At 37.1% G+C, this 11,197-nt stretch overlaps 1 protein-coding gene across 1 annotated transcript; it reads left to right on the forward strand.

Annotated features, from left to right (window-relative positions):
* On the forward strand, positions 1–1,029 carry LOC115731025 (putative uncharacterized protein ENSP00000383309). The gene has a single exon (XM_030661638.2). It carries the CDS (start codon positions 1–3, stop codon positions 1,027–1,029), a length of 1,029 nt encoding a protein of 342 aa, XP_030517498.2.
* Positions 1,030–11,197: the final 10,168 nt, after the last annotated feature.

Genomic DNA, 11,197 nt, shown 5'->3' on the forward strand with positions numbered 1-11,197 from the left:
ATGGCAGCCCACTTGAACAGCCCACACACCCGAAGGAAGGCCTGCTCGCGCTACTATTCATCATCTCCCTCGCGCTGCGACGTCCTCCTGGCTGCAACACCCGACGGCGGTCCTGTCCTTCCGACGTCAACAGCCTTCACTCGCCTAACCGCTGCACCGCCAAGACTCGATCATCGCGCCTCCATCAGGTCTCATTCTCGTGGACCTTCTCGCTACGACACCGGGCCTACTTATCCAGTACCGAGACCACTACGCCGAGATCGGACCGCCACACCACCGCCTCTGTTCAAGCTCGCGTTGCCTCAGTCAGGGCTCACGTCGCCTCGGGTTAACCAAGCGCCAACTAAGCCCGCGCTCGAGTCGCCTCTGCACCTGCCGATATTCGCTCGTCGCACCGCCCGGTCTCGCTTCAGCAGATCCCCATCGCCACAAACTTTGGTCTGGTCATCTGGTGCCGTGGTAACGACGCCGAGATCTGCCCAGCACGGTCTGAATCGACTCACGTGCTACCACGAGTTTGCTCCACCTTCATCGCCTCGTCGGACTACTAGTGCTCGGGAACTGCATCTCCTTTCGCTCACGCTGGGCCTCGTTGCTGGTCCGAGTCGCTACCCGCTGCCACTGGTTCAGGCTTGCGGTCGCCTTCGGACCTCGCGTGCGACCACTGGTTCGAGTTGCCTCGCTGCCACGACCCGCTTGCGCTCCGAAGTGAAGACCACACCTGGACCAACCTCGCGGAACCGTCCCCACGGGCTCCTGCTCAGATGCAACTTCAACCGCTCTTGCCCTCAAACCAGCCGTCTACTTCGGTTCCTCCCTCTCACGACGGACTCCCGAAGGTTGAGCGCCAGCTACATTGTTCAACTCCCTCTCGCCACCGACAGATCAACCAAACCGGCGACGCCTGAACTCGTCCTCTATGCCCGCTGCTCAACGACCAACGCAGGGTCCCGAACTGACCAGCTTCCCACAAGTCGGCCGACGAACCGAACTGACTCAGTCCCAACGAGTATACTAACAACAAACTAAAATGCTTTTCGGACAAGGGATGGTTCGGGCAGGTCTAAAACGTGCAAACAACCAACAAAGTGAACAAGCTTCGGGACAACTATCCAGGCAATGATGGAGGCAAGGAAAAAGATGGACTTACCTGATGCGAGAGGATGCTGGTCGGGAGTCGACCGACGACGGTGGTCGCAAAAGCTTGTCGGTTCTAGCCAAGTTCAACGAACGAACCAAACGAACCAACGACCAGCCTGCCCTCCTCTCCTTCCTTTTATGCTCATCTTGCCTCCTTCAGCAAGTTTGTTTCTGCGGACGAGCGTAGAATCCGGTTGAAATTAGACGCGCGTTGGTGAAAGCGTGTGGTGGAATTGTCTGTGACGTGAGCGTGTGCAAGGAAGAGTGACGTGAGTGTGGCGAGGGTGAGAGATGGGCTGCGGAGAAATAAAAAGAAGGGAAGATGGGATGCTCGCCCGGCCCATGTGAGAAATAAAAGGAAAAGGTGGGCTGAGGAGAAAATGGGCTGAGGAAAAATAAAAAAGAGGAGATGGGCTATCCGTCTATGGGGAAAAAGAAGCCCAGTTGGGCTGGCCCAGCGTGGGCCTGCTCCGTACAAGAAGGAAAAAAAAAACGTGGGCTAGGTCTCGCCCACATGAGATGGGTTGACCCGGCCCGGCCCGATCCAATTTTTCTTTTTTCTTTTCTTCTTAAAAAAAATGAAAATAACAAATCAATTCATCAATTAATTTTTTCTATTTTCAATAACCCAAGAAAATATGCATATTTAATAAATTAGAGGTATTCTTATTTAATAAATATATATAGAGAGAGAGAGTACGGGATCGCCAAAATTAGGTGTCAACAGACGATATTTGACATGATTTACTTAGAAATACCAATTCATACTTAAAAGTGCGTACTTAACCTAAGTGCACTAATGCAGCTAAAGCTCAAAGAGGATTAATCTTTATTAAACTCACACTACTTTTCGACTATATACCTAAGTACCAACTTATTGAATTAGATGTATTTTCATCGTTGATCAAACACATTAATCTCACATCAATTTTATTATTTAATAATTTTTATGAAAAATCACAATAAAATTAGACTTTTTGGAGTGTCTTGTTGTTGTATCTGGTCGAAGCCAGCTATTTATAGAATTCGATAAAAGGACATCTCATGTATCAATATTTATTTACGGTGCTTACTTTGGTGCCCATATTTTTTTTAATAACTAAAGTGTCAATTGTTTTGAAAAACAATTATTTTAATGCCAACTCCAATAAACGTCGCTGGAAATCTTACGTGTCAATTTTTTTGAATAACTCAGGTGTCCACGTGGCTTGCCGGAGGATCCCAGTTAGCAATAAAAAAATTAAAAATTTTAATAAAAAATTCTACATAATATTAAAAAAAATACAAAAAATACAAAAAATAAGCTAAAAAATAGAAGTGCAAGCCCTCACCATTCCAATTTTTTTTTTTAGCTTTTTTTAAGCTTATTTTTGGCTTCCACTTTTTTTTAAGTTTTTTAACTTATATTTCTGTTTAATTTTAATGTTTTAGAAAAATTAAATTATTTTTAATTTGAAAAAGACCACATGGATGCCACGTGGCCTGATTTCTTAAAAAAATAACCATGTAATGTTAAAACATTAAAAACAAATGACACGTAATTAGTTGGCCGGAATTTCTAAAGTAATCGTTTTTTTTATTTGGCACTTAAATGATCTAAAAAAGAATGTTGGCACCAAAATGAGCAGCATATGCAAATATTCACACTTAACATGTACTTCTGCCTTTAGAATTCTCTATACATGGATAGCTTATTTCGTTCAAGTTCAATAAAAAAATAAAGGGCAAAAGGACACCTGAAGTGCCAATTATGTACGGCATTTATTTTGGTGCTAATATTTTTTTTTTGGGATCACTTAAGTGCCAAATCGGAAAAAAAAAATGATTACTTAAGTGCCAATTCTAGCAAAAAACGATCACTTAAGTGCTAATTTTGACCAAATAATACACATGGCATTTTTGTTAATTTTTTAATATTACATGGATTTGTTTTAAAAAAAAAGGCAGCACGCATGGCAAAAGAAAAAGCCAAAAATTAAAAACAATTTCCACCTAATATTGAAAATTTAAAAATCTAAATAACTAGAAAATAAGCTAAAAATTAATAAAAACAAAAAAATTTAGATGTTGCACTGGCGAGGGCAGCCCTTGCCGCCACCCCACCACCGTGGCTTACATAGCCACCACCGGGCGAGGCCGGCGTCACCTAGCCACGACGTGGCTTAATCTCACCCAAATCTGCGAGGTCAAGCCCTTGCTAGCGACCGGTGGGGATCGCCGACCACCCGGCGGTGGTGGGATAGCGGTGACGAGGGTTGTGCAAGCCCTCGTCGCCGCAACCTCCGATTTCATTTTTTTTTTAGCTTATTTTTTATTTATTTAGCTTAGTTTTTAATTTTTTTTAATATTATATGGAATGTTTTTAAAATTTTTGGCTTTTTCTTTTCTTGGTCGGGATCCTTCAGTGAGCCACATAGACGCCGCCATGTAAGATCGCCGGCGACGTTCGCCCAAGTTGGCACTCAAGTAATTATTTTTTAAAAAAAATTGGCACTTAAATGACCAAAAAAAAAAATATTGACACCAAAATGAGCGTCGTGCACAAATATTGACACTCAAAGTGTTCTTCTGCTGAAAATGGAGTGTCGCCTTCCCATGAAAGCATGTTATATCATCTCTTCTTTGTGCCATTATTGGCTTATCTTAATCAATGGTTAATATATATATAGCGAAAACCTTTATGAACGGACCTTTTATCTGAAAGTATCACAACTTCTCACATCTAAAAAGAATGCAACTTTTCGTATCATAAAATAGTTAAATTAAAACGCAACTCTTAAAGTCTGAAAAATGTTAATTGGGGTACAACTCTTCATGTTTGAAAGCTTCTTTGTCCGACAATTTGCAACCTTTCAAAGGTAGAAAGAATGATGAATAACTATTAGGCAAAACAAAATTTGAAATTAAAATTAATAAAAATAATTGTAACTCCTATGTGAATAGTCGCCTTGTTTCGATAGGACTCAATAGTTAAATTTATTATTATAATTTCAAAAAATAAAAAATAATAAATGTAATTGTTGATTAGTGTTGATTCGTAAGCGCAGCCGCACAAACTTGCAAAGTGTGCGATCACGCCCATACAATGAAATTTAGCCCACTTGCTCATTTCTATATTTTAAAGACTATAATAGCCTTCTAATTAATAAATGTTTTCCGCTTTCCCTTTCATCCTATGTGGGAGGTAGAAAAGGCGCTTTTTATTTGTTTTGCAAACAAACTTCAACAAGAGATACTTACCCACCCAAACACATATTAGTGTACTGGGCAATTTGTATATTCTTGATTAATAATTAACTTTTATCCGATTCTGGACAACAAAAAGCGCATAAGCGTATGTCAATTGAACAAGTAATCATTGTGCCCTATATGTGAAAACATATGAGGATTTCAATCGAGATCTTCACGGTATGCTTGATAGTTAATATGGGTAAATTATTCCCTGACTCAGATAAGAGAGTTGACACAAAATGTGAATCGACCAGTTAAATTATAGCAAAACTTTTCCTATGATTTGCACTCAAAGCATGTATGCTCAGATAAGTTTACGCAACAAAAGTCATCAAAGTAGAAAATTTCTGTAATCGCGTATTACCCAAGGCGAGCTCAAAACAAGAACCAACGCTCACGAACTCAATCGGCAACAGACAGTCCCCATTAACGACACAAAGCCTCATGCAGTAGATGTAAGCAAGTAAGATAGCTTGAACAGCAATTAAGGGAAGCCAATTCCTTCAAAAGATGAGTAGGCCCAAGCAATTCAGGGGCTCGATCAATGAGGTGAATTTGAAGTTTAGATTTGTAGATATGCAAAGAAAAGGAAATCCAAAATACTGATGATTCCTATTTTTGTTTGATTAATTAGAGGGGCAGCAGAGGGAGGAGATGATCCACTTAATCAAACTGTCTTTGGTGGCCGATCGATTTTGCATAGTAAGCCAAGCAAGAATCGAAGATTTGTCGTAATAGAGAAAGGCTTCATTTGTTGTCACCCGGTCTTGCATTGTGGACAAAGACAGACATAAAAATTCATAAGGAGGGAAAGGAGTGAATTATTGTGGCTATTAGGAGAGCGTAGAATTGACTTAGGTTAAGGTGTGAAGCACCAAAAGTTGAAGGATACAATATTTTTATGGTAGATTATTGATCCAATACTTATGCACATGCAAGGTTGGAGTGACTGAGACATTATTGTTAGAAGCACGTTAAAAGAGGTTTTCAATAAGATCTTGCTCTGAAGCGCAGTTGAGGACCAGTAAGAAAGAAGAAACTCAGTCGGCTAAGGCATCATGCAACAAAAGATGAATGGCTCTATAAATATCTAGTCATTCTCATTATTATTGTGGATAGACTCGCATAATTTGCATGTAACACATTCCCATACTAAGAAATATTATCAATGGTGGGGTTTGTTAGAATTGATTTTTTCTAGGAGCACAACCATATTCAAGCCCTCGGTGATTAATTAACTCTTTGAGAAATTTAAAATCTAGACCATTAGATTGTCGATGATTTTGATGTATGGAAACATCACCAGCAATTTTGCAAAATCTAGAGTACCTAATACACGTTTGTGATAAAACCTCAAAGTACATGGATAAATTAATATTTGCTACTGAAAGTTATAATTTGTTACATCGGGCTTACATCTCTTTCCTATTATTAAATTTGTAGTTACATATACCATTGATTCGAAAGATCATCCACAACATTTAAAGTCCTTCATCCGGCATACATATGGCCCGATATGTCTCCGAATGAGAAAATTAATATTGTCTAAGCTAGTAAATAAATAAATACAAAAAAATAAATTAGTCTATATTAATTAAATATGGGTAACCACGAGCAAGAAATTATGCTTTCCATAAATAACGACCATTTTATCAAGAAAATCTGAAACTCACTTATGAATGGATATACCATTTTACCAAAAAGTATTATTCTTACAAAGAAGACACAACTGTATTAGTTAACTTAAAACTTATTAGTTTATAATTACAAAAGAACGATATATAAACGGAAAATTCCTAAACTGATTTCAAACATTGTATCTCATGGTTATTGCATCTATACAAATGATAAAGGTAAATTGTAAAGAAGATTGGAAACACCATAAACGTTTTTATTTTCAATGCTTTAAAACATGCTAATCTTAATTTTAAGCTTTATTTTTTTTTTCATTGGAGTAATGCCAAATTTTTAATCCAAATATTTTTCCGTAGAAAACACGTATTCTTTTGATGTGCTCCTAGTATATGCTTAGGTCGCTCTTCATTAATGAAAAGATGATTCTGTACAAAAACTATATTATACGTGCGTGATGCAATTTCAATTTTATTTATATTATAGAGTAATGAAATATTTATGACTTATTTTTTTATTTGCCATGCAGAATGCTGTGTTATTGAAGCACTTATTAATGTAATTATACCTTTCAACTTAGATTTATCGTATTAGTGAAATATTGAATGCAACTCTCTCCTTTTCTGTCTTTCAAAACGTAAATTCGATCTCTCTTTTTAGAATTGGGATATAACCATAAAGTTGATGTTTCTCGAGGGAATTCGGGTGTTTTACAACCATACGTTCCACAGCTTGTGTCTTGTGGATATCCAACACTTTGCATTTTGAGGTGATCATTATGCAGGGTCAAAACGACCCGGGCCCGAAAGATATGTTCGAGGCGGATCCATCATTTGATATATGATAAAATGCTGGGGTGGCCACTTTAAAGCCCCACCGCTGAATTGGAAGTCCAGAAATCTCTCCAATGTCATAGCTAAAGCTCGAGGGACAAGCTGACTAGAGATTCGCCTGCAACATAACTCAAACTTGTGATCTCATTGCGGACCGTGATCTCTTTATCACCGACTAAGCTCGATGACTGCCAAAAAACAACCTAGTCGAAAACATCGTACGTATTCTCGTTATTAAGGAGAGATGCAACACAGTGGAGCATGATGATTGTCAATGATCAATAAAAACAATGAAACATGAAAAAATTGTCATTACAACTTTAATGAAATTATGAATGGCTGAAATTAACAAAATTAAATAACTAAGTTTGGGCATAAAAAGGTGTTATCCGCATATTACCCCATGACTCGAGATTTACCCCATCTTGAAAAAGTCACAAATGGAGGCTGACACCTTTTCTAAGAAACTATCAAGCATTAACTGATTTAACTTTGATTAATTAATTCGATCACAAGAAATTGCTAAAGATGGAATCAATCGATTGAAGAGATCCATAGATTTGTTCAATAAGATCAGATTTTTACCTCCATAAATTACTATTTTTTCTCCAATAATTCGGAAAAAGAAAATGCATTAAATATTGGAAATCAGATCAGATCATTCCCCAGGAACATCTTATAAAAAGGCAAGCTCCATCTTCTTCTTCTTCTTCTTTTCTTTTAGTAGACATTCAGCAGTGAAATTAAATAAAAAAGTTAATGGTGGGTCTCTTCTGGCCTCATCTCCTCTCTCTTCTTCCCTCTCTAACCGAGACACGCTTGAACTCTCCCCGCCTTGGGCCGGAGTCATGCGGAGCATTTCCAGGTGAGCTTGGGCCCATTAAGAGCCCAAATAAGCTTCCAGCAGCTTTAGGGAGCTGAACAGCGGGCCTCGAATCCTTATTGGGCTCCGTTAATGGTTTTGGTGGTCTTGAGAAGTCGCTTTTAGCTTAGTATAAGATTTCAAGGAGTATATATTTTTTTTTGGGCTCGAATAAGATTTCAAGTTCAAAAGCGCATGTTTAGGTAATATTATGGGAGAATGTTGGCAGTGGTTAATAGACATTTTTTTTTTGTTATTTTACTGTATAATGATATGCTATTTTGGAGTAGATAAAAAAGGGGCACTAAATATGTTGGGCCCTAAATATGGTAGACGAAGAAGCACAAGAAATTTATTATGTTTCAGAAATAAGTTCCAATTTTAGTGAAAGATCACATCTTAGGAATGTTAAAGGTCATGAGTGTACATACATACGTACGTACGTACGTACGTACGTACGTACATACATATTATTCGAATTTAAGTTATGATGCATTTGACATATTTTTAGTGTAATATAGGTATTGGGAGATCACTTTAGGACAGCACGCTTTTATCATATTGCATGAATATTAGTAGTCTCCTTTAGGGAGCATGCTCATTTGGTGCGAGTACTAGGAGTAATTCCATATCAGTGCATGGAATGTATTCACCCCTTTTGAATAAATTCACAATTGACCGTTTGATATGTTAGTCCCCTAATCTTTTGAGATTAGAAAAAATAAGAACACACGAAAATTTATTGTCTTCGAAGAAAAAGTTGAAACATGAACTACAAAATGTAAAATAAATACTAATTTGTGATAAGCAATGAGACACCTTTTCGACTAGGGGTGTGCAATCGGATCGGGTTTACCCAAAATCCGGATCGGACCACCCGAAAAATATGTCCGGGAGTCGGTTCCCATTCAAACCGGTCTGGGAATCGGTTCTAAATTTTGGGAACAAGTTGGAACCAGGCCGGTTCTCAATGCCAACTACCTAGGAATTGGACCGATTGTGAAACCAATTTTTATCAACTGTTAAAAAAAATCCTAGTCTCGCTCGCCTCACCTCCCCTATTTTTTGTGAATTGTAATTTTTATTGCTCATATTAGAGATTGCTGCTTTTGGTAGATAGTGAGTTTTATTATTCATCTTGTACTTTGAATTATTTCATTACTACTGATATTATTTTTCTAAAAAATGAAATAAAAAAAGAAAAATAGGTTCTTGGGAAGACCCTGAAACTGGACCCAAAAAAAAAAAAAAAAAAAACAGAGGCTCTAGGTTCCAAAAAGTTGGAACCGATTATAACAGGATCGGTTTTAGGGTCTAGGTTCCGAACCTAGACCCTAATCGTTGCAGCTATCAAATAGAAGGATGGCAATTATTTTCTTGCATTATTTTACATTAGGTTGAATTTGAAGCGCCAAAATACTTATTGTAGAGCCGAATGCTTGAAATCAAAATGGCAAACTAGATGAATAAGCCCTAATGGTCTAAACATTTCAAAGTCCATATTGAAGCAACTAAAGTACAGTATATTATGACCACACAGATCATATCAACATTTGGATGACTCGTCGAATCAAGAGAAAATTTAGCATCACTTGGGATTGGACATATTTATGTTGAAATAACTAATGTAAAAGTATCACTTGATTGATAGAAATGTCCATTACAAATGCACGATATTGAACTTTGTTATTGCATGTACCTGACAAAATATCAAAATGCGTAAATAGACCGCTATTTATTGATGAAGTTTTAATTCGTTATATTAGGTGCACATCTCTTTCATATTATAAATTAAAGTGGTTGTTACCATTGATCAGAAAGATCTCTAACATCGGTTAAACTTATTTAACTAGAATACATATTGTCTAACACGTATCTCTATGAGAGAATAAACATTAATTGAGTAAGCGAACAAAATGATGCAGTGAAGTAAATTTATTCGTATAATCCTTTTTTTTTTAAGTCACTTAGGTGGTGTCTTAAAGTTTAGTCTTTCATTTATTAAAAAAGAAAACACAAGAATAACTAATCTAGCATGGTTACATAATAATGTCTCTAATGATTAAACCTAACTCATATCATTAGAATAGTATACATGGTGAGTTTAAATCCTTGATATAACTTGCATGTCATTTAGAATGTCATTCTATTCATTAATGCATGTTCACATAATTTAAATTTAAACATACTTACCATAAAAGAACTTCCCAAAAAGAACTAATTAACATTGCACTTAGAAATCATATTTAGTTCATGCATCATTCTTTGGTTTTTAATTAACATCTTGCATTATACTTAGTGTGTTAGACGCTAAAGCCCTGCTTTTGCTTTGCTCAGCTCAATGCATCGAGGTCTTTCGTCTTATTTTTAGTAATTTATTTATTGCTTTTGATTTATTGAGTGTTAAATTTGTGTCTGCGCACCAGCATGATAACATATTGCATTTAATGGTTTAGAATTAAAACTAACCAAGATTGCTTGCCAAAAAGAAAAATAATAAAACAAGGATAAAAGATACCAAAATAGCGTTAGATTTATCTAGCTTAATCAAGTCGTCGTATCCATGATATCTCTGCTTCACAGAAGTAAAATGTTCTCCCACATTTTACTTGGGTTTTAATCGATCCATACTAAATTAGTGGCGACTTCTCAATGAATTAACTTGCATGTTTAATAGAGTAAATTAAAATCCTAAAGCTGTGATTGTTATGGGCTTGAGAGAGTCCTTGTTAAGTGTAAGCTTAGTAACCCATTAACTTTGCCTTTGTCGTTCACCTCTAGGAAGTCGCAACAGCAGCAGACTCCATTTTGGGAAACCATGGTAACATCTGAAGGATAGGTTGTATGGGCGATCTAGACCTCGGTGATAGCACCAATCAACTCCCAACTCCTCAAGAGCATCTCTAATGGGAGAATTGAAGATATCTAGATAAAGATGACCAATGCAGCTAAAAAGGGTCGGATGAAAAATAGAGAAAGCTTGTTCTGTTATTGTCATCTCTATGTTGATCAATTGTGCTAGTACTTGATAAAATTTCCTTGTTGCGCTTTTGATATAGTGTAATAAATGATAAGAGGAAGTGTACAAGAGTGATAGCAAGACTTGCGTTCTGATAGTGCGATCCTATGTTACACGGACACGGGACACGACACGCGACACGACACGACACGACACGCCGACACGTGAATTCTCAAAAAGTAGAAAATTCCGACACGCTAGGACACGTTTTATATTATATGTATATTTTTATATATACACAATAAATCATTGTTTTTATAATTTCAACAATAATACATCATGATGTCGAAACTATTATTAATCTCCTCCTTAGAAAGGTCTCACAAAATATATCATGTGTAGGCAAAGTAAAACCATACTTTGCGATCAAAAAATACATCATGTGAAGAATTCAACTACATTTCATTTCAATAATCCATAAAACTTGGAGGAAAAAAAAAAGCAATCCACATTCCACCTTAAATTTAACATTTAACCATA

This window comes from Rhodamnia argentea, chromosome 3 (assembly GCF_020921035.1).
Source record: "Rhodamnia argentea isolate NSW1041297 chromosome 3, ASM2092103v1, whole genome shotgun sequence".
Taxonomy (NCBI): Eukaryota; Viridiplantae; Streptophyta; class Magnoliopsida; order Myrtales; family Myrtaceae; genus Rhodamnia; species Rhodamnia argentea.